Source organism: Varanus komodoensis, unplaced genomic scaffold (genome assembly GCF_004798865.1).
Source record: "Varanus komodoensis strain SLA01 unplaced genomic scaffold, ASM479886v1 scaffold32, whole genome shotgun sequence".
NCBI lineage: Eukaryota > Metazoa > Chordata > Lepidosauria > Squamata > Varanidae > Varanus > Varanus komodoensis.
This window is the reverse complement of record NW_025335798.1, coordinates 18,724,875-18,750,097: the sequence shown is the minus strand read 5'-3', so window position 1 is coordinate 18,750,097 and position 25,223 is coordinate 18,724,875. Positions and strand designations below refer to the sequence as shown.

Sequence of the window (25,223 nt, the reverse complement as noted above, 5' to 3'; positions counted from 1 at the left end):
GGCAATTTGCTCTCTACTTCCTCTCCCTCTTTGAAATCCTGCCTGTACTTCTGGTAGTTCTTGGTCCACACACTGCTGGAGCCTAGCTTGTAGGATTTTGAGCATAACTTTGCTAGCATGTGAAATGAGTGCAATGGTGTGGCAGTTTGAACATTCTTTGGCATTGCCCTTCTTTGGGATCGGAATGTAAACTGACCTTTTCCAATCCTGTGGCCACTGTTGAGTTTTCCAAATTTGCTGGCAGATTGAATGTAGCACTTTTACTGCATCATCTTTTAAGATTTTGAATAGCTCAGCTGGAATTCTGTCACCTGCACTAGCTTTGTTGTTGCTCAGGCTTCCTCAGGCCCATTTGACTTCACATTCCAAGATGTCTGGCTCGAGGTCAGTGACCACCCCATCGTGGTTATCAGGGACATTAAGCTCTTTCTTTTATAGTTATTCTGTGTAATCTTGCCACCTCTTCTTAATCTCTTCTGCCTCTGTTAGATCCCTGCCATTTTGGTCCTTTATCATACACATCTTTGCATGAAATGTTCCTTTCATATCTCCAGTTTTCTTGACGAGATCTCTGGTCCTTCCTATTCTATTGTTTTCTTCTATTTCTTTGCACTGTTCATTTAAGAAGGTACTTATCTCTTCTAGCTATTCTCTGGAATTCTGCATTCAATTAGGTGTATCTTTCTCTTTCTCCCTTGCCTTTTGCTTCCCTTCTTTCCTCAGCTATTTGTAAAGCTTCCTCAGACAGCCATTTTGCTTTCTTGCATTTCTTTTTCTTTGGGATGGTTTTAGTTGCTACCTCTTGTACAATGTTGTGAACTTCTGTCCATAGTTCTTCAGGCACTCTGTCTATCAGATCTAATTCCTTAAATCTATTTGTCACCTCTACTGTATATTCATCAGGGATATGGTTTAGGTCATACTTGAGTGGCCTAGTGCTTTTCCCTACTTTCTTCAATTTAAGCCTATATTTTGCAACCAGAAGCTCATGATCTGAGTCATAGTCAGCTCCTGGTCTAGTTTTTACTGACTGTATAGAGTTTCTCCATCTTTGGCTGCAGAGCACATAGTCAGTCTGATTTCTGTGTTGACCGTAGGGTGATGTCGATGTGTAGAGTCGTCTCTTGAGTTGTCAGAAAAGAGTGTTTGCTATGACCATCGTATTCTCTTGACAAAATTCTACCAGCCTGTGCCCTGCTTCATTTTGTACTCCAAGGCCAAACTTGCCTGTTATTCCAGTTATCTTTTGGCTAGATTTCTAATATACCAGAAATGAGTAAAAATGATATTCCACACAGTATACTGCATGGCAGCCTACCATACAGTTCATGCTAAATGCACAAGTACATATGGATATATGTGTGTGTGTGCATATACATGTACAGACAGAGCCTTTATCAGCCTGCAGGCCAAGTTCCATTTGGAAGAAGCACTTGGTGGCCACATTCCAGGAACAGTCCAGGCCATAGGCAAAAGAGATGGGGCCAAAACTCCAACCTAACACCAGTGTAGTTTAGTTTAAAGCTCTTAGTACTTGAGATATATTTCAATCTTGCAGAAAGGGGGAAATTACTGTGCTTAAAGCTGGGCAATCAGCAGATGTTAAGGAAAGATGGTAGGACTATCAGAAGGGGTGGACTTCTGGGGAACACAGAAATATCACATTGGATACTAATTTGATGGTACCTACCCACAACACCCACACACACAATCCTGATCAATTATTTCTCTATTTATGCATAGGAAACATGGAAGCTACTGCTACTAACCCCTCTTTCTTTCCCTTTAGAATCTATATCTACCCAAAGTTTGACTGATAGAACTCTAAAGGACATTGGAGAAGACAAGACTTTTTCCACCCAAAGTGGAATAAAGAAATCACAGAAGACTGATTCTGCACACTCACTAGTCCACAACCTCAAACCAGAAGCAAGGTTCCTTACCTTCAGATATCCCATAACTGTTGATATGCAGCTGCCAGACAAGGAAATGGGGGAGCCTCTGCCTCATTCAACACCTGTGAAGAAACTGCCTCTGGACTTCCAACTCTCAGACAGATCCTTTTCATTGAGTGAAGCAAAAAATATCAGCCAAAGACACCATCTGCACCAAATGAGTGAACCAGTTCGCCAAGGGGGAACCCAAATCTTTTCAAACTATGAGCTCCAGTCACAAATTGCAGAGAACATCTCCACTCAGCAAGAAACAAATTCAAAGTTGTCCACTGCAGGGCTGCCTGCTGCATGGCAGACTTATGCCTCACTTGACAGGCCATCTTCTGAAAAGTTGTCTCTTGGGATGTCCACAGCTTGGGCAAGATCTGCCCATCGTTTCAAAGCTGAGCACCCAAGGGCATCTGTCTTAACCATTCCGTCGGCCTCCACATTCCATCTGAAGGCTTCCTTTTCTGGTATAGCCCAGCAAAGCAGCAGCTGGCCCATGGAGAGCTCTGGCCAATCCCAGATTTCCAGGAGAAAGCCCTATGCCTCAACTGTTGACCGTTTGACACGTTCCAAGCCCATTAATATGGCACTGCTTGTCAAGCAGGTCACCTGTGCAGATAGGCCGTGTTTCACTGGAGTGCGCTGTGAGCCAGCAAATGACAAGGAATTCAGGTGTGGACCCTGCCCCTTTGGATACAGTGGTGATGGAGTTCGATGCCATGGTAAGAGAGAGGGGAAAGAGAGCCCACTGGCAACATCTCTGCCAGTTGAATGTTAAATTAAATAGGTCCTAATGTGCAAATGTATTTGTTTGTTTGTTTGATTGATTGATTGATTTATATGTTGTCTGATTAGCTATAGGTTCTCTGGGCTCAACATTTTCATTCCAATTAAAATATTAGAACTGTTGTTAAAAGGAGGATCAGAACAAGAAGAACTGGTGAATAATCTTGAACTAGTGAGCGTAGTGATTGAGGGAGTGGGACTGGGACTTAGGAGCTCAACCATGTTGCTCATGGGGTGACTGAACTGATCATGGATTCTTAGCCCAACCTACCTCATGGGGTTGCTGTTGTGAGGGTAAGATTGAAAGGGGAAGGAGAATTATGTAAGCCAATTTACATAATCCCTTGGAAGGAAAAAAAGACTCTCTCTCTCTCTCTCTCTCTCTCTCTCTCTCTCTCTCTCTCTATATATATATATATATATATATATATATATATAATAATCTAAATTTTTGAAGTGAAGCTTTTCAGAACCTTCTCTTATATTTTACTTATCACCACAGTGAATCATTGGATGTGTGTGTGTTATATAAACCTGGATAAATAAGTATTTTTCCTTCATAGGGCAACCATAACGAAAGTATCCCCCCACAAAAAATTCTAGGGTTTCAGGCATCCTGCAGACGACCACGAAGCATTGTTGTTTGTGATGTAGCTGAATTTATGTTTGTGAAAGGGACACCCATGAGATATGAATTTGCCACATGCTAATGAAAGATGGCAATTCTTGGAGAAAAGAGTAAATGACCAAACAAGCTCTCTGAATTGCTGGAGCTAAGATACGACTGGTCAGGAACGGTTTCTATATACTAAGAAATGATGGGTCAAACACCATCTCTATGCTTGACTTTCCAGTCTCATGGATTATGAAGTCATATTTTACTTTAAGGAGCAATCGCTTACAGCATCAGCAGCAGGCAGCCTGTGGGCACCAGTATGCCCCAGGATAAGTTCCTTGGCATCCACTGTGAAATGAGGACAGAAGATAGCCCCAGAATGATGCTCTGGGGCTATCTTCCCCCGGCCCACCCATGTCTGTGTGACAGAGAAAAAGAGAAAGAGAGATGTGGAAACAAAGAGGCAGACAGTGTGTATTAATGGGTAGTAACACAGATTGAAAAAGACAAGGAGATGAGGGTATGAGTTGCCTGGCAGCGGAGAAGGGTTTGCCTTCTGTGAAATAGGATTTGTTCAAAAGGAGTGGCACACTGTGTGTGGTTCAGAGCCCAGGTCTGCCCTGTGCACATGTGCATAGTGGTTAGAGTGTTGGCCTGGACCTCCGGGTGACTCACAGTGGAAGCACACTGGGTGCCTTTGGGCCCATCACTGACTCTCAGCCTCAGAGCTGTAGTGAGTATAAAATGGAGAAGAGGAGGAGAAGGATTTAATGAGCCACCCTGGGTTTCTTGAGAGAGGAAAAATGGCAGGATAGCAATGAAATAAACAAATAAATATCAGTTGGGCAAGCTACTTGTCTTTTGTGACCAGTCTTCCAATGGCAGCCATTTTGTGGTGGTGCCCAAAACCATTTTTCAAATTATCAAGCAAGACCACAGGTTCTCTCACATTTGTTATGAGAGAGGGACATCTAAAGTCCCAGAAGTTAGGAATTGGATAAATTGCTTCTACAAACTGATCACTGGATTTCATAACTAACAATACAATCCTCTACCTCAGGGGTCCTCAAACTTTTTCAACTGGGGGCCAGTTGAAAGGCAGTGGCGGCGGGCATGGGCTGGTGGGGGGGGGTGCCTGTGGGTGTGCATGGGGTGAGGCAAGCGGCAGTGGCAGTGGGCGTGAGCGCAGGGAGACCAAAACCTCTGAGGCGGACAGGATAAATTGGCATGGTGGGCCGGATGTGGCCCACAGGCCACAGTTTGAGGATCCATGCTCTACCTGTTCACTCAGAAGTAAGCCCCACTAAATTCTTGGGAAGTTATTCCCAAGCATGTACAGGATTGCAGTATGAATTACTCTGGTGACAATTAGGAAAATATCTATTGTCAACAGTAACATTAAAACAGGCATAAAGGAGACTAGCATATGGCACCATATGTCTGTATTAAGTATATAATTGGCAGCCTATACTGTGCCAAATTATAAAATTCCATTTAAATTCTGCCACTGTTCTGAAAAGAAAATTGGCCTGTCACCTGATATGTATATCTCCAGGGATATAATCATAGTATGTGATGATGATGAGAGAGATTGTTAACATTGCTGCTTAAATTAACACACTAATTAGACCATTTAAAGGAATATATTGAAATAATATATACAAATAAGGGAGATGGGTTGTTTTCCTCTGTAGAAATCTGTCTGGTACCTTGGCAAAGAGACTCTTATCTTTTTATTACTAAATTATGTGTATTACTTATTAATTACTTCGTCCAGGGAACGCAGCTTCTTCACCTTGTTGTAGGACTTTGTTGAAAGCCATATGTTAATCAGCTTAACTACTGGTTATCTCACTTTTTCACAGATTTACATCACAGTATCAGCTTGTGCCACATGGCACTCGAACATAGATCCTACCCATTTACATGGTTGGAATCCAACAGGGTTCTTAGGTCTCTGCCAATGCTCTTATGTTCCATCAATTCTGTTCAGGAAGTGGACCCCACAGCTAGCCCATTGCTGATTTGGCACTTCTGGGGCAACCCAAAATGGTGGGAAACACTTCTGCAAAGAGGCACAGTGCCAGAGCACTCCAAAAGGCGCTCTGCTGATCTGTCTCCTTCTAGAAATGAGCGTTTCTGATGCTTTCGGGGCTTTCACGGAAAGCAGTAAATCTATTTTGTGGAAGCCTGTACAATGGAAGTTAGATACTAATTAAATGTGACCTTGGGAAATACTAGCTGGTTATTATGTCTATCTTCTTCTTAGTTTTTGTGGCCTGCCCTTCTCCTCATGATCAACCAGAACAGATAGCAGTATTTTAAGAAAAAGTACACGAGAGGCCATAGCTATCTGTGAATATAGGCACAATAGGCAGCAAAACTGCTTCAATCTTCCAGTGTTCTCTTTTCTGCTTGAGTGTCAAAAGAGACTGCATGTAATGGATGTTGTGTCTTTCAGCCACTACTCTTTCTAACTGAACACGGCACCTACCCATGTTGTGTATGATACAGAAAGGGAGAGCTGTGATAAGCAACTTAGTGCAGACATACAATAAAACAAATTGGGAGCTAGGGAAAGAACTCTGGTCCTCCACCAAAATGAATGAGTAGGTGGCATGGCAGACCAACGAAAGTGCTCCTTAGTAATATTATCCCACTCCTATTGTATTAGAGGCTGCAACAAAGGGGGCTTCCTATGTCACATGTGGTCTGGAGTAGCCTCATATTCTGCAATTCTGGAAAGTGTTGTTTAGCAGAGAAGCATCTTTCACTAGATCCTGTCTTGCTACTTTTTAAAGAGCATTCTCTGACAACTTGTGATCCATCACATATTTTTGGCCTAAAACTTGTATTATCCTCTGCCACTAGACATGCTTTCTAGAGCTGATGAGAGTCGCGAGCCAAAATGTCTAGAAGATCACTGGTTGTTTTTCCCAAAGTGCAGGAGCAGCCTCATATCTAGATCCTACTCATAGCACCCAAGCTTCAAATTGCCAAAATGGGGGAATGCCATGGGTTACAGCATCCTTACTGGCTAGGTGGACAGTATGGCAGATCAACCTCACACAGGCATTTTGACTTCACAATAGACAAGTCGGAGGTTTATCAGAGCAAGATGGATTTCTAAACAAAAGAAATGGTACCTCTTCCCAGAAGCCAAAGGGACTGATGGCTGAATCTTACTTCAATAATGCTGATGCAAAGGCACCCTCCACAGTACCTGAAGGAAACAGGCTAGCTTAGAGGGCTCAGGAGAGGCCATATAATGCACATTCTGACAGATAATCCCAGAACTGGTGTCTTAATTCCTTGTCTAGGTTGGAAGAACAGCCGTTTCTTGAGACTGTGTGGCAGATGGGCCATTCCTGTGGAGCTTGTGTCAAATAGTCTCTTGGAATGTTTCAGGGTACTAACTTCCTCACATGTGAGCCATCTGGGGACTCCTGATCTTTTCTGAGTGGGTATTAGTATGCTTGCAGTGTATTCCTCTGTCCATATAGAATGGTAATCATTGCATTTTTATTCCATTGTCTGTTTGGAGATGAACTCTAAAAACTGGCATGAACTGTTTCCTAAAGCCACTTTGTAAGTATTTGGAGTAGTTTTATGTAATGAACAGATGCTTAGTTCTCCTAAATACTTTGATTTGAAGACAATTCCTAATCCTTAAATGTTTTCCAGTGACCATGTGGAATGATACAGTCCATTGTGATGGCCAGTTGGAGTCTTACCTTTTAGTATATTCTTGAATTAGAACCTGTACCTTCATTGTCAATCCTCATAGTAGGTTGTTACCAAGTTTATTAAATGATCTTTATATGCTTGGAGAAACTGTCATTGTTGAGGGAAGGAAGACATAATTGTAAAATATCACCTCAGAAACAAAAAGAGGAAAGAAATAAGTGACAGAAGAAGGAAAATTAGTTTTCTGTAAGAACAAAAGATTTATTTAAACCAGAAGGTAGGTCATGGGAAATCCCTCATTCTTGTTCTTGAATATACAACATTTGTTTTATGTTAGACCAGTGAATAAGTTAAATATTCTTTTCTAAATAACAATGCTGGGAAGTGGATTCTTTGTTATTTGCTTTTGACACTGCACATTTCTGTAAGCAAAGTAACAGCAGAAAACATTGTTTCATCATTCTGTAGGGTAGGAAAAGATTCACAGCATTTTTATTGCTAGTTTTCCTCATTGCCAGTGATGTCACCTAACTAAATAACGTGTCTGCCTGTTCTCTTATCTTGTTCCATCACAATCTCTTCCTGCCTCTGCCAATTACTGCCCAGGAGTGTCACCAAATGCTTCTCACTGCTGAGAAGACTATTTATTGTACTCCAACAATAAAAAGTCTTGATGCTCCAAGCTTCCTGCCATGAAAGCTGCAGTCTCATCCTCACAAGAGGCAAGAAGGACAATAATTCTACCCATGGAGGCCTGCTGCAATCTCTCCTATAGATCCCTGACAGTCCTGCTGGGAATTATACTGATTCCCCTGTAAGTAGAGCAGAAACCCCTGAAGAACAGAAAAAAATCCTGAAGTGCAGAAGAAACCCAAGTTCTTCATATTCTTAGCTTTGAATAGAATGGCTGCAGTAAGAGATAAAACAACACATACAGGGAAACATCAATCTTGTTAAAGAACATGAATTGTTACCACTTAGGCTTGATTCAGATGTGATACAAGGTGGAAGTAAAGCCCTTACTCATACAGATGTCCTACAAGCACTCCATCTCATTTGAAGTCTTTTTGCTGTGTGCATTGGGCATATGCAGGAGATGTATTTTATTAAACTTCCTTGCTGGATCTAAGGCTTTCAATCCACACTGCAGAACTATCCCATCTCCTTGAAAGAAAAGCAATAACTAGTAAAAGCAAAGCAAAACACTTTTCTCCTTATGACATTTGCTGTAAGCTCTGAAGTGCACTGGATTCCTCCACATGCATCTGGCTTTGTGTCAGTCTTACGTATATGCATGCCACCCAGCAGCAGTGTTATCTGGTCAGCTTTCAGCAACAAAACCATAAAGTACAATAAAAATCAACTTAATGTTTTCTGTGGCACCAAGCCAAACAATAGAATAAGCCATGACCACAACACGAAAAATATAAAGCAGGCCTCAAATTCAATAGATTAAAATTGCACGGCTAAAAAAGCCTGTGCAGATAAAAAGATCTTCACCTGGTGTTGAAAGGTGGATGTAATGGTAATAAATAAGAGGAAGTAATGGTAATAAATAAGAAAGCATTGATTAATTCATTCACTTATTCACATTTTAATTATTTCTAAGGCATTAGTTACCCATTCATTAAAAACTCTCTGCCATCAGATGTCATGGCTGGGGCCACCCAGGAAGGTGGGGGGTGGGGTGGCTTCATTGCTGAGTGTGTAAAAGAGGACTTCCCTTTTCTTGCAGTCTTGATTCCTGGACTGAGCTCAGTGAAGGGCATGAAGCATCTGTCTTTCCCCCACAAGCATGCACCTTGATGGGCATAGAATGCTTTTTTCTTCCCAACATGCAGTTCTTGCTTACTCATGGCTGGCAGATGAGCGCCTTAGTACAAGGCTTAATTAGTTCTTGAATGGCCTCTCAGTGAACTGTCTCATGGCACTTTTTTTTCCACAGACCAACATTTCTAATTTCTTCTCCCCTTTCCATCCGTTCCTTCTTTCAAAATAGCAAAATAGCTCTGCTTATAGATGTCCTATTGTGAGAAGAGAACCCAGCATGGAGCAATTCACAGACAGGATATTCAAAGGGAAATTACTCAATAGTCCCTCAGCCAGGTCCAACAAGCACAATAAAACTGGCAAATCCAGTTACTGGGGACTGCTGCCAAATGAAATTTACTTGTAGGTACGGATTGGTGAGAGCTTTGCTTCCTTTCTTTCTTCGTAAGATCTTAGCAAAATTCACAACTCTCTTCATAAATGGGAAATAACGAATCTGTGATTAGAGAGAGTAGGTGAGCAAGAAACAAAGAATGTGGGAGCAAGGGAAACTGAAAGGTCCATCCATGCTGAGAGTTCTGAATGCTGAGCTCTTAGAACGCAGATTTGAATCCCTGCTTATGCAACCATGCTGGCAGTGTTGCTTTAGGGCTGCAGAGGCCTCTTTTGTCCTCTAACAGCTACGTACTGTCATGAGGTGCAATTCTCCTCACAAGTAAGCACACAACTCCCGAGTTTCTTTTCACAAGGCTGTATTGTCACATAATGAGTTCACCCAGAGAGAAGTGTTGAGTCCTCTCAAACACGCCTCAGACCCACTCCTTCATACCCCTTTCACCTGCGCATCCCAGCAGGTGGGGTGCTGTGAAACCTCCTTCTCCTTTCTCAGTTAACTGAATTTCCCACCTACCAACTGGCATCACCTCCTCAGGGGGAAGGACTCCTGTGTCCGTTCAGTTCCTGCTGCAAGACCTGCCCAGCCCCTCACTCCTCCTATGGCTGTTACTGGTAGACTGGGGCTCTCATCAGCCCTGCGGTCAAGTTTACCTTCTGTTGTGCTATCTCTCCATTTCCATGGGCCAGTTGGTCTTCACCCCCATCGGTCTGGATTAACAACTCCTCTCCTAGCTCCACAGACTTTTCCTAACCTTGATCTGATATTGGAGCTTGCTGGTATTCCACAACAATGTCATCTTCACGGTCTGAGCTTGAATTTCCATCAAAGCTATAGACTGCTTATGTGCATTCTGGCATCTTCTCCGGTGCCTGTCCACAAGAGGTACATCACACTTTTCTATATGCTGAGGCTAGCTCTACCTATTGATGGCTAATAAAGAAGGATAAAAATTCCATTGGTTCCTCTTTTTAGAAGTGCTTTTGACTTTTTTTAAACCTCTTCATAAATAAGATGCCCCTAATTTTGAGATTAAAACAATAGGAATGTGGAAGAAAGAGAAATTGAGAGATGGTTCTTCCATCCATACAATATTCCTGGCTATTAATGCTGTTCTGTCTAATCTTGCCTTAATTATACTTTCAGTTGATTTTAAATAGCAATGCCTCAGAGTACTGATGGACAGCTATAAAAATGAACAAGGTGCTGGAGTGTCTCTTTCCAATCAACATATATTGAAAAGTGGAGAAATTAAGGAGAAGTCTGAAATTGATTTCACCTCTCCCATGTGGACATTGGCAGAGATACAGAAAGGAAGTTAATTGTGGGGACATTATAATTCAGCAGTTTTAAAATGCTTCCCTTCACTACCCCTATCCCACCTGCTACAAATGTGCTTAATCCATGAGAGTTTCCTAACTTTTTTAAAATGAAGATTATGAGCTAACAACACACACTTTTATTTATAGTTATTATTTTAGATTAGGAAGTGCAAGTGTGCTTTTCAAAGATATTAGCAACTGGGTTAAAGTTAGGATTAGAATTAGGAACTGGACTGGACTAATGGCTGTTCTCCCAAGAATTTAGGCAGATTTTTTTTTAGAAAATGTATACTTCGTGTATGCTCATCCACAAGGATAATTTAGTTTTTTTTAAATTACAACAGGGAAATAACAGATTGATTTCTGACCCCTGAATACTTAGCATTGACTGACCTGCAGAAAAAAAAACACAGTTCACAAAATTAGCAGATGTACAGAATAAATATTTCACCCACGCACACTAATATTTCCCCCACCAAGCTGTCAAATGTAATCATTGATCATCCAGGTAGCGTGAAATGTACGGCCTTCAAAACACATTCTCAAAAAGATAAAAGTCCATGCTTTTAACAGAAAGACAATCCATCAACCACTCTCAGCTATCCACACAATTAAAATCATTCCCCAGACTCTAAAAGTTCAGAGTTTACTAATGTGTAGAAAAACATCATCACAGTCCAATCATGCAAACATGATCAAAAAATATCTTAGCCCAGCCCCCAAAATATTATGTAATGTAGCAATCCATCTTCAGATTGAGAAATACCTCGGCCTATATAAATGAGTTGATTCCCACCGCTAACATAAATTTCAGTCTCCACTTCGTATTCTTCTTTTCCCACTTTCCATTGGTTTTCTGTGCCACTTTGTGTATGCTCAGACACTTAAGTGTAACCATAAAGACCATTGAACAAAAAAAACACTGGTGAGACTGATACTGCTTGGAGTGAAAAACACACGTTGTGGCAGCTGGAAACAGCTCTTGTCTCCATATCCGCTTGTACAAGCATGAGGGTTTGATGCAAAACCAAATCCAAAGAGGGCTGGATAGTGGAAATAAAGGGGGTGGGTGCGAATAATAGCTGAATTAAACAGGTGAAGTCTCATGAAATGGACTAACATACTACCAAAAAGACCAACATGGGGGGGACAGATAAAACTATGGGATGCCCCCAACACTCAGACAGCTGATATCTCCTGGTACTTTTCAGCCCACCCTGGTGCTATACCTGATTTTCACTCATTCTTGCCTGCAGCCCTGTTGGATATAGCATGTGATCCTTATCCTACCTAAAGACAGGCTTCTTGGAATTCTTATTTATAGAGAAATTGGCTGGTCCATTTCATCCCACTTCTCCAAGGGGCAGAGACTTTCTCTAGCACTGTGGGGAGGGGGGATGAGAGATCACAACAATTGGTTATGCCTATGCCCTACTGGGGATAGACCGTGACCAGATTCATTAACCAAATAGGGATGCCCATGGCCAGGAGGCAGCACAGGCAGCAAGGCTAAGTTTGGTATATCTTTGGAAGAAATGATAGGGAAATTAATTTACCCACAGACACAGGTGTCTTTTCACACATATCATTGATTTCAATGGCAAAACAGACACACAAAACCTCAGTGTGTGAAGGAAAAGGTTCCCTCCCTCCCTCCCTCCCTCCCTCCCTTCTTTCTTTCTTTCTTTCTTTCTTTCTTTCTTTCTTTCTTTCTTTCTAGCATTTCTAGATTCACGTATAAGCACACACACCCTTCATGAAAGCAGATTCCAGGGTACTGCACAATAATGTAGATAATATTTTATGTAAAGCCTAATACAGTGCAATAAGATGATGATAATGATGATGGTGATACTTTGAGTCTGATTAAGAGGGTATATAAATTAAAAGAATATCAAATAAAGTCAAAGAACATATGAAAAGCCATGATGGAGCAGACTGAAGGTCCACCTACCTAGTCCAGCACACCACACCCAGTGGCAAATGACCAGGGACACCTCTTCACAGAAGGCATCCTAACACTGGGACATGTTCCTGTTGTGAGCTGAGAAAACCCTTCCCTTTGTGATGCTATAAGCACTTCCAGTGAAGAAGCACCTGGGCTTAGGTGGACCATTTTAAGACCTAGGCAAAATGGCCTAAGAAGCTCCTGCAGCTTTGTGCTTTAAAGCTTCCAGTGCAAATATGAGCATCCTGGATTGGACAGGAAAGGAAAAGGCAACCAGTGCGTATACCTTTAATATTGGAGCGATGCAAACAAATACGGTTGGAGGGGCTGAAATTCTGCACTAATTTTTCACTAATCGTAGTTGACTGGCTCCTGACATTGACTGGCACTATGGCTAAAAGGAATAGTAATGCATGAATCAGTTTTTAGATTTTATACCAGCTTTAAAATAAATACGGTGCCATCAGTCAAAAGCAACAAACAATGCTTACTTACTCTGTGCTTTTCGCTAACATCTTACATTATACATTTTTCATGAACTTTTTCAAGATGATCAGTTTGATGAGACGGTGCTGCTTCAGAAAATGACTACAGCAATGATGGATTAAAATGCCCAACAGCCCCCCACAGGTTTTCCTGTTACGCTGTCTTAAAAGCAACAACTGTTGTGTGTTATATGTCCCTTCCAGCAAAAGGATCCAAGACTGTTCAGCCAATCTGTAGGCACAAGGGATCATTCCAAAGCACATGGCAAGCTCCTACCGAAGGAGTCTGATTTCAATAGCACTCTCATTATTCTTGGATTTAATATTCTGGTTTTTAATATCTCCAAAGACTTGCTCATTTGCCTCAGTTAAGACTGGGTATTGAGAACAAATAGAAGCCCCCCCCCCCAGTTAAAATTGTTGTCCTTAGTAGGGGTGGGGGATAAGGGTTTTTTTCTTTTGTTGTTTTTTAATCACATTGGGATCCTCTCATGGGTTAGGGCATGGGTCCGCAAACTATGGCCCAGGGGCTGAATCAGGCCCTCCATGCCCATTTGGACCCGCTGCGCTCGTGCCCACCTCACCCCGTGCGCAGGGAGGCAGCGGTTTGCTCGCTCAAAGAAAACGATCTCCAAGCGAGCGAGCCGCTGCCTCATGGACCCCCCTCACAGCACATGTCCATCCCCCAGTGCCTTGCCTCCCCTTGCCGTGGGCACACGCCCACCTGCACGTTGCCTCACCTAGCCGCCCCTGCCCCCACGCTGGCCCTCGCTCACCGCTGGCACCATATTTCCTGCCCGCGCCCACCACTGGCAGCTTTCAACTGACCCCCTGGTGGAAAAGTTTGAGGACCTCTGGGTTAAGATGTTTAACATCCAGCTGTGGCATTAGTATGGCTTGTTCCCCTTTCTATTTGTGCTGGGAAGAAAACTCCTATTGGGTTGTTCGGAGATTTCCCTCTGATGCAATTAGCTGATACTCCAGAGAATGACAGCAGAGTGCAGAGAGTTAACAATCAACCCTCTAATCCATGTCAGGGTCCCAATCTGAACTGTAAATCTGTCTAATCTAGATTCAGCCTTCCGTGCCTGATATTTACTATTTTAAAACAAGCACATAAAGCACCATCCATGCAATTGCTAATTACAATTGTCTGAAGTCATGGCAGGCAGGTGCAGAAATTATGGTTCACCTGTCTTCAACAGGAAAATCTAATACACAACACAGTGCGCCAGAATACTTATTTATTTGCTATACTATTCACTGGTGGACGTGGGTGGAAATGTTCCTGCAGACAATCAGGTCCCAAGCTGTCTCAAGCACCTTGAAGTGAGCCTCGACCGCAAGATTCTCTAAGACTAGCAATGTACGATCTCAATGCCAGTCCCCGTAAGCAGACGTGCTGCTCCATTTTGAACCAATTGCAACTTCTGGGGTGCTTTCAAGGGCAACCCCATATAGAGAGTATTACAGTAGTCAAGCCAAAAGGATACCAGGGTATGGATTACTCTTGCCAGATTCTTCCTGTCCAGATAGGAACAAAGTTGGTAAATCAACCAAAGCTGATGGAAGATGCTTCTGGCCACAGAACCCATGTAGTATTCAAGGGACAGCTCTGGGTCCAGAAGTGCCCCCAAACACTGTCCTTTAGGGGGAGTGCAACCCAACCCAGGACAGGGTGGCATCCACCATCTGGACAAGGAAGCCATCAACAGCCTGTCAGCATTAAGCTTCAATTTAATGGTCCTCATCGATTACCTTTGGCCAGGCATTGATTCAGAACCATCACTCTCTCATCTGGATTAGATGGAAAAGAGATATAGAGCTGGTGTGTTCTGTTATATTTTGCAAAATTCAGTAAAGGTACTAATAGTTCTTTAATGCTACTTGAAAAGGTTGGCTATTTAGTTCCTGTACAACTAAAGAAAGAATCAAAAGAGCATTCTGTTAAGTGGCATTTAGGTGGGATAAGAAGGCACTCCTTGACTTTCCAGGTGACCCTACAACCATCCTGATTCTTTTCACCCGAATGGACGTGAGTCTGGTCTAACTATTACATGCCATTTTTTGCCCAACTAAAACTATCCCATTTTCCATTTGCTCCCACTTCAGGTACTACTTTTACCTACAGTGTACTACTAGCATTATTCCCTGAGATACATTTTCTTCGAAACATTATAAATGGGCTTCAGACATTTTGATAGCTAGGATGGAATTTTGAGGTGTTACCTCCAAATGTGCATTTTAACAATGGAGGTGTGGTTAACACAATCTTTTTGCTTTGTATATTTTGTTGCCCTTGCGAGAAAATGAGCTCATCTTTAAGGACAACATCACCTCCATTGCCATTAACACCAATCACAAAATGCAACTCTGAAAATCTGAATAGTGTTATAAATAGTAATATTCTTGAATTATGAGGCCTTCAGAGACCCATAAAACCCAGGAACTAAATGTTTTTGCCTGTGATGGGAATAATACTGTAAAAGTCATAAGTGATTTTGGAGACAAGAAAACAATTAGCTTGTCATCATTACAAATACATGCAAAAATAATTGAATTTTGATCATAATTCTTCTCCTCCCTTGAGATGTATACCATGTAGTGGCATATTTACAATGCATTATCCAGATATAGAAAGATTGTAACCATAGCTTTGTTGCCCAAAGGAAGATTAAAATGAGATAACTTTTCATATCTGAGATAAAGAGGTTCAGTAGTAGTCTACGTTTCAGTAATAAATTGTAATGTCTTAATCAAATGAAATTTGCACTTCTCATCTGTATTCATGACAGCCTTGACCTGCTCTGTCTCCAGAGGCTGCACTGCCTAATCTGACTTAAAATATCGTGATAGAATAGCATATACTTCAGTTATATTACTCAAGCTTATTAGGAACATCAACGTCGATCGTACAAAAGCTGCCGTCCATTTGTTACAGCTGTGTTAGCTATCATTAAAGGCTGCAGTCCATAAACCATGTAATCTAGAATACCTCCTTGAATTATCACACACAGTTAAAACATTGAGACTCACTAGCCTTGTCCACTGGCTCAAAACATGTGACTTTATTTGATCATGTAATTATGCTAGATGTTGATAAATAATTGACAATGGCTATTATCCACCAAGCACCACTCCTGCATGATGTACATCCATTTTAAATAGTGATTGCGTGGCAACAGCACTTGATGGGACTGTGATCAGTAATTATGTGAAGCTCTCTAATGAGATCTGTTCTGAACAGGTTGCTTCTCTCTTAATTGTTTAATTAGGTGAAGTTAAAAAAAAAAAAAAGGAAGGTGGCTTCACCTTCACTGGAAAGCATCCAGGCTAACAAGCTGAATTCTGCATAGGCCCAATCGTTTCTGTTACTCTAGAGTTTCCTGTAGTAAATCTATATTTAAGTTGATGATACTTACGTTGCTTGCATTTAGGAGTGCCAAACTAGAGGGAAGCTCTAAGCACAGATTGTTTTAACAGCAGTTATGAGGAACAGACCTGTATATGATATAGCTTGGTATTGTTTTATACATGTGTGCGCACACACTCACAGTTTTGAACCAATTTAAAGGATGTGTAGATTTAGCTAAAAGTGGATGGCATAGCTCACTGTTTTCCCACACTTTGAAGACTAAAGTGCTGTTTTTCATTCTTCCACAGTGTGATTTATATGCCAATCCATATCATTCTCTCTAATAGCAAAAATGGGGGGTTGACTGCTTATCAGATTAGAGTAGAAACAAAGTTGAAACACCCCAAAATAAGTCTGGGTTTTCCCTATACTTGGGAGCCTCCCTAGGTACCAAGAAAGTTATTATTTAGTCAGACACAAGAAAATGACTGCTTTAAACTCCTGGAAACATCCTAGAAAAGGTGTGAGCTTCCAGGACTTAGGGAACATTGATTGATAACTGTTGAACAGAAAGAGATAATAAATGCTGCACTAAATTATCCCATTGTCTGAAGATGGACAATTTCCATTGTCTAAAAATTTCCTATTTTCTTGGAACTTTTTCCCCTTCCCTGTGATGGGCATGTGATGGCCCATACAATATGATGGAGAATCCAGGGTTTTAGTGTAAGTATAATTCAGCAGTAACTTCTCCACTCAGAGTAAGAAGGTCTCAGCAAAGGCAGGAAGTTGTGCTGTTTCCAACTTTGGTGAAAAGCATGTGCTAAAAGGAACAAAAGACTTCTGAGGGTAATCAAACATGAAATCTGGACCAGGGTTCTGTCTGTGGTGAGAGGGGCATTAGGCAGATCTTTGCTAGCCTATAAACCAGCTTCAGCAGTGCCTCTAATCTACAATATGAACATAGGGTCAAAGGAAAGGTTTCAAGTGACAAACAGGGGAATGAAAGGATTTCATTGCTTTGCCATTTTTCCTGCCACTATTTTTTCACTGTATCTTGTTTCCTCCTTCATAACCACCTTCCATTTCTGTTATCTGCACTTTCCTGCATAGGTTATAAATATAAAAAGAAGAAAAGCAACAACATTCTCATATTCTTAGAAGGTAGCAGACTAGAGTCCCCTTTTGCCTTGTCAGAGATGTGGTTGCCACTTACGGGATCTTGCATAAAGAAGGACAAGCCAGGCAAGGGCTTCAGCATCCTTCACTGATTTTCTGTATGCCATCACAGCTAGAATGCTCAGTCAGCACAAACACCTGAGACTGAGGCACACGCACCCACGTATGGAAAACCTATCTGTTACAAACACACACACAGTAAAACTGTCACGTTGTCACAGCAGTGTTTCCCTTATTACTGTCTTCTGCCAACATAAGAAAATCTGAATACAGGTTTGCTGGTTTAAAAATTTTGTGGGAAAAATCTAATTATCACAGAAGAGACATGAACTATTCCAGCAAGCCATCTTGCACACTATGCTTGGTTGGCATGTCACAACAAACAACCATGTGTGGTTTCCATGGTGCACTTCTTTTGTCTGGATGTGGCTGACAGAGAATTAACTGGTCTGTATGCTAGCTTGGTTTCCACCCTCCTTGCTCAGTCCTCCCATGTTGGCAAATATCCCATCAGCCACTGTGCCTGAAAATGATACGCTGAATGGCACTCTGAGTAGTTGCATGTTCCTGCTCCAAGTAGGGCCAAGTTTCTAAAAGTGGGACATAACATGCTGAAATACTGCGAAAGCTGGTTGTAGTGGCTAAAATTTTGGCAGCTCAGTTAAAGCATTCCAGAGTTTGCGCTAATTCATTTAGAGTTGCAGAATTGAGCAATTACACAGAAAACAGGTATCATTGCCGGGAGATAATTGTATTCTGACTGGATTGATGCCTTAAAACAAAGTGCTACAGTTTCTAAGACTGTTAGTAGTAATTATTTGAAGAACAGAGACAGGAACTTAAAGGAAAAAATGGAATCTCACCAGATGAGCTGGGAGGGAGAGGGCTAAGTAAGTTACGATGCTTCTTCAGGAAACCTTTATCTGTCCTATGCAATGTATTGTTTGATCAAGAAATCTTGAAGCCTCTTTGAATCTTCAATCTCATGGTAATAAAGGCCTTTCCTGCCTTCCTTACACCCTAGAAATGGAACCACTTCTATTTTTATCCATCTTCAGCACTTCTTTTATTGTATCTTCTATTTTATTCTCTTGTTCAGAACTTCCTTGCCACACATTCGGGAGTATCCAAGCTGTTGGTTGCCCTTGGACAAATCTGGGACCTCAGTCCCATTCCTGGCACCGAGGTTTCTGATTCCAACAACAGCTAAAGCCTCCCCCTCCCCATGCCTTATTTATGTGAAAGGTCTCCATACAGTTGAGAGAAAGCGAGTCACGCTGCTTTCTCCACCTGTGGTATTGCACAAGCTCCACACAGTGAGTGAAGCTGCAACAGGGGAGGGATAGTATGCATGGAAGATGGCTCATGTGATCGACAGCCCCAGTGTTGCATGGCAGAGCCTCCACGAGTACAACTTTCGTTCAGCTCATGGAGATGAAGGGGCTGTGGCAGGAGGCCGGAGCACTGCTCCACAGCAGTCTGTCTGCTGAGATCAGTAAGACGCCTGTTTTGTGGATGGGTTGATGGAATGTTCATTTTTTACCCATTTGATAGGAACACTATTTCTCTTCAGTGCTGGCATAATTCCTGTAGAATGCTGGCATAACCTTAAACTACTATGACTGATATTGACCCTGCTACCGCTGATCTCCTCTCTCTCTTTACATTTATTGGACTGCCAGAGCAACTCTTGGGATCACCTAGGAAATCCTTTATTTATTTATCTGTTTATAGCCATAGAACACAGTCATGTGCTGTATGACAATGGAAGAAAATGGGCCAGCAGGATTGAGAATATTTGTGTGATATCAACTTGAATTACCTGTTTCTCTGTCCTTTCATGCAGCACTTTGTGATCCACCATGTGAGAATGGAGGAACATGCATCACGCGGAATGTCTGCTCATGTGTTTATGGATTTGTTGGTCCTAGATGTGAGACAAGTACGTATATTGTTCTTAATGGTCTTTGATACTTTTTAGACAGGTAAGAAGTAACATGACAGATGCAAAAACAGGGAGGAGGGAGAATCCAGCGAAGCCCGTCCATTCCTGGAGCTGCTCCTGTCAGTGGAGCAGTAAGGTGACACGTCCGCCTCCCCCATGCTTTGAAAATCTGCTCCTGGAGGCCCTTTGGGGCAGACGTTGAGGGGGAACAAGGCTGCAGGAGGGAGAAGTCCTTTGGCACTAGCAGATGCTTGCTTACGCAACGTTCAAACGTGCACACACACACTTCCTTTTTTCGATCATCTCTGTATTTTTCATCAAGGTTAGCTTAGAATGCAATAGGAAATTCAACATAAATGTATTTTGTATTTATAAATCCATTTAAGATTAAATAGCACCTTCATTCCTCATGCCGCGCTTCCAAGTGCACATTAGTATTATGTACATCTTTGCCAATAGTTACTGTGCAACAGCACTGATAGTAGGAGAAGATTTGTTTAGGGTCATGCTCGTGAAATCCAAGGCTATGCAAGCGAAGGCATTCAGGCTTGTAAAATATAAAAGGGTGGTTAGGGCAGCTTGAACATCTCTATTGAGATTCAAGATATTGTTCCATAAAGGTAGCAAACTATGCTCCATATAAATCCTATTTTTAAAGCAAAAATAAAAACAAAGCCCACCTTTAACTATACTCACATTACATCTAAATTGCCAAGACTCTACACTTCTACAACCTTCACTTTTTGCTCCGTATTTGAATATTAAATGAATTGTCCTTGATGAATTTTTGTTTTCATTTTTGCACTGTTGTAGCTGGGCTCTGTAAATTTTTTCTGTATAAATCCTTTCGGATGAGCATATAATTCAGTAGAAAGAAAATGAATGAGGCAAAATGCTTGAGATGTCCATAAGTGTTCTTGGTTTCACTTGGTTCAACTTGAGCAAAACCCAGGGACTCATCCTTTGCACTATGATGCCTAATTTGCCTTCCAGTGGTATGCAACAGGCACTGTCACAACGGAGGGAGATGCGTGGCACCAGATGAATGCGAGTGCAAGCCAGGATGGAGCAGCCCATTGTGTGAGACAGGTAAACATCGCAGTATTCCGCTTCCACGTCAGGGTGCCATGCCCACGGGTGGAGGCACTGCCAGTGCATTTTCTGGAGCTTGATGGACCCTTGGTCTGTACTGACCCACAAGGCACTTTCCTACGTTCCTAAGCAGCAGCTTTAATTTGCCCTTTGCAGAGTATGCATATAAAGCCTGCACGACATGTAATACACCAAGTCAAATGCAACCTGCAAGACATGTAGGACTCCCTATAAATGACTAAGCGAATGACTACTGTGATATTGGTTGGAGGGCACATGATGCAGCCACCTTGCTAAAGCTCAGCAGATCTGGGTTTGATCAGTGCTTGGGTGAGAGGCCATACAAGAACTGTGTGTGCCACCTTGAGTTCCATAGTGGAAGAAAGGTGGGATTTAAATGGCCTAAATGAATGCAATAGAAAAGTGCAACTTCTGCTGTCTGCTGGGACCGCCTTTTTAGGTTCTAAAGCATTTGGCAGGCCACAATATACAGATGGTGAACTGCACTGGTAGATCACAATATGGAGAGGACATTATTATTATATGACATAATAAATAGGGAAGTATACTTCACTTTCTGATCAACAAACAATGAGAAATCATACCCTAAATCTTTTCATTAGTCTAATTACAGTAAGTTGAGGAAAGCCATCTTCCACAAAGGAGATATGTTTGACCTTAGGCAAGCAGGATGACCTTAAACTTTTTTTTCAACTGGAGTGATCATGCAACAGAAGCAGAAATGCCTGAACACTGGAGTAAATGGTCTTGAGGATAGCTGTCGACGGAACGGAGAGCTTGAACTGATGCTCTCATAAATTTGTGTGAACTGTGGGCTAATACCATTCAGATATTTTGTATAATAATAGTCTGAACATAATGCATATCTTCAGCACATAATCCAGGGGAAATTAGGCACATGTTTGTACAGATGAGCTTCAACTCACATGGTTTCAGTGGCAATTAGTTGCACCTATTTTCTCTGGATATTTTTTTTGTTTCTCTGGATGCATTTATGTATTTATCTGGCCACATACAGTGCTCATTGATTTTAGGGGAAGATCTGCATGCCTACCTGGTCATATTCAATTTGCCAGCTCCTAGCATAGTTTACAGATTACTCAGACCAGAGAACAAACCTTGAAATGTGTACTTATAAGCCCAGTAATTTGATCCAGAAACCAATAAAATAAGTTGGATTTCCCTTAAGCTGTCCTCGTCTTGCTGAAGTCAGGGAAACCAAGATTAGTTTTGAACGCAAATACCAGTTTAAATGCTTTATAGACTGTTTAGATGGAATTCTCAAATTCTTTGCAGCTATGCTAAAATACAGCATATAGCTCTTATATCATGATCAATGGAATTATGGAGGATAAGGTCATGAACAGGTACTAGACCTGATGGCCATCAGCCACCTTCCATATCAGAAGCAGTATGTCTGTGTACATCAGCTGCTGGAGAACCTGAGCAGCAGGGGGCTCTTGCGCTCATGCCCTCTTCATGAGTTTGCTATAGGCTGCTGGTCAGTCACTGTGTGAACAGAAAGCTGGACAGGATGGGACTTTGGTTTGATCCAGCATGGCTCTTCTTATGTTCTTAATATAAGTAGGATCCATTGTATGAGGAATTTAACTTCCACTATATTTCCAACAAGCAGGGAAATTCTTCCTTGCTTCCATGGGCCAAAAAATGCATTTCTCCAAAACAGACTCAGAAATACAAACCTAGCTGGGAGAGATATTGCAAAACAAATATAAAATAAAGCATAGTTCTGGCATAAGAAAAAAAACAGACTGAGGATCACAATCCAGTGCTGACGTAGGTCTAGTTTTCTATTGCGAATTCTGTTTAAAACAAGAGTACTTCATTTTTAAATGGAAAGCCAGGGAGTTCTCCCTTAAATAAAGTATCCTATTTTTCTTTTATGCGCAGCTGTTTGCAATCCTGTTTGTCTAAATGGTGGGACCTGCATCCGGCCAAATACATGTGCGTGTCCATATGGCTTCTTTGGGCCTCAGTGCCAATCTGGTGAGTTGGTACAAGATAATTCCAGTGATGCAAATATAGCACCCTCTCCCAATTGTGTTATGCCTTCACCAATTATGTAGTATTTCCATGTATATTACAATTGCAGACAAAACCAATCCTATACCATTTGGCTACCATATTTTAGAACATGTATATAATAATATTGCAAGTGTCCTCTTCTTATAGTTTTAAACTATTCTATACTACTTTTAACAACAAAATGATTTGCACTTTTAATTAACTTAATTCCATGGTGTGAGTCAACAAAATATCACACAGTATAGATAATGTTTTACTAACCACATCAAAGTATATTCACATTTATAGGAAATGGCCTGATACATATCTATATTAAGCTAAATTCAATGTAAATGACAGGACCTGACTATAAATTAGTTTGCTGGCTTACTAGTCAAGAGCTTGAACTTTCTCTGACTGACTTGCTTTTACACCCACAAAAACAGACCCAGTTCTTTCCTCTTTCTTCCATCCACCAGCATAAACTTTTGTTTATCTATGGAACACTCGTGTCCTAATCTAATCCAATCAGAAAATTTAGAATTCCAAACAACTACATAGCATTTTTAAGTTTTTAAACCAAACTGCTTCCATCCAGGTCATGGAGTTATAGCTGTTTGAAAATTTAATAATTTTGTGATATATAACTAGGGCATACTAGATATTTTGTAATATAGAGCCTGTTCCATTATTTTATAGTTTCTCACATTCGTTTTGCCTTAACTAACTCAAATAAAGTGTGCACAGTTTTCCATAGATTTCTGTTACTTCACCTCATTGGTATAATCCCCGTGTCTGAATTTTCAATGAGCATAGGTACATTTTCAGAACACTGCAGAAAAACCAGCCTTCATATGATCATACATATGATTAGCTCAAGGTTCTCTCTGACTGAACTCATATGATTTTTTCACAGCCTGTCAAAACTTGGTTAAGCTTTGGCAGGCTTCCTATTCAGGCCCTGGCCATAGCTTGTTGTGTTTTGCAAATCCAGCAAGGGTGGGTTGCTGACATGCTTAACAAAGCATCCAAACTCCTAAAACAGTCAACGGGTTCTTAATCACCCCAACAACCCACCCACAGCAGGTTCACACCACAGAACAAGCCATGGCAGAATACAAGTATAAAAAATCATTCATTGATTCCTGAAATTGCTGGCCACTGCCCTGTGAGGTAAAAAGACCCTCTGGCACTTGGCATCTGGACCTGAGCAGTTGAACATGGATAACCTTTTCCAAACACTGCTAAAGCACCACTGTGGCGGAGGGGAGAGTTGGACGGGGGCTCAAAAGGTCCAGGTCCTTGTCCCCACTCAGCCGTGAAGCTCACTGGGTGACTCTGGGCCAGTCACTGACTGGCTCTTAGCCTAACCTCCATCGCAGGGTCATGTGGATCAATGTAAGCTTCCTTGGGTTCCTTGCAAGATGAAGAAAGGCCAGAGATAAGTGTAAATGACAACAGCTACCACTGCCTGGGCACTGCGTTGCCAAAGCTCCACTGCAAAGCATCAAGCTGCTATAGTCAATTTCCAGTCCCATTATTAGTGACATGTCTTTCTTTCCCTTAATTAGCTTTTTGCCGTCCTCCTTGTAAGAACAATGGACAGTGTGTGAGAAACAACTTGTGCTCTTGTATGGAAGGCTATGTTGGAAGAAGGTGCCAGAAAAGTAAGTTTTTCATTTCTCTTTAACTTTCCAAATATTTCCTGATCGGAAATACATTGCAGTCCAGGGAGGTATCTTATTTCAAGCATGTTAAACAGGACATTTAGCTTGGATTAATGCACTAATCTTCTATTTTTGTATTGTGGCACGTATTCCAGTAGTCTTCCTACAAAAGGAAGTACATCCTATTACTAAAGGTTTGCATACACCATGTCCCAGTGTATTAACGTTGCTATCACTGCATCAAGGAAATGAAAGAGTTTAAGCCTATTTGGCTCAGATCCTGTCTATGTATATATTTAACTTCATTCTAACAGAACTGAACAAATCTGTCATGTAAGATGAGCTAATTAGATGGAATTAAGCTTAGAAAAATTATTAAAGCCCAATCCACAGCCACTGACTGAGACCAACTACATGTCATTGCACTATCTGTCTAACCCAATTAATACAGTTAGTTAATAAGTTTTTGCTTTACATCTTTGTTCCTATCACTCACAGCTCTTTCTCTACACTCTCACATATCTATTCATGTTTGATTCCTAAGGGGCAGATTTGTAATTTCAGCAATTGTACAAATTCTGCAGCACTTTCCCAGGTCTGTCATTCAGAGCATTTAAGACAGGTGAAAATTCATTGTCTCCAACTACTCTTGATATACACACATACCTACTTGAAAGTCACAAGGAGGGAGTGCTGAAATAACCATATGTGGCATGAAAAAGCTGTGTATTTCCAAAGCACTTTTATCTTTCACACAAAGAAAAAAAGCCATTGAAACTTTCCTTCCAGCAACGCAAGCTGCCGCACTCCCGACATTGCCCTGCTACTTCCTTCAGCTGAGAAAACAATGCAGCAAGATTCTAGCTTGCTTGTGAAATACACGACTAGATAGTAGGGCATGGCTGGAGGAATCTGGCAGGAAGTGGAGCAAAAGAGATGACGTGGTCTTCTGGCACCTCCTTTGTAAGGTCAAGGTACATTAGAGAAG

General features: G+C 41.5%; 1 protein-coding gene across 1 annotated transcript in view; it reads left to right on the top strand.

Moving 5' to 3' along the window:
• LOC123027555 (von Willebrand factor D and EGF domain-containing protein-like) overlaps positions 1–25,223 on the top strand; it is a 160,204-nt gene that overhangs the window by 101,930 nt on the left and 33,051 nt on the right. Inside the window, exons 15-19 of the mRNA XM_044438489.1 lie at positions 1,790–2,665; positions 19,332–19,427; positions 20,424–20,519; positions 22,455–22,550; positions 24,140–24,235. Of these exons, the coding sequence (XP_044294424.1) occupies positions 1,790–2,665; positions 19,332–19,427; positions 20,424–20,519; positions 22,455–22,550; positions 24,140–24,235 (1,260 nt within the window). The remainder of the gene's footprint in view (positions 1–1,789; positions 2,666–19,331; positions 19,428–20,423; positions 20,520–22,454; positions 22,551–24,139; positions 24,236–25,223) is intronic.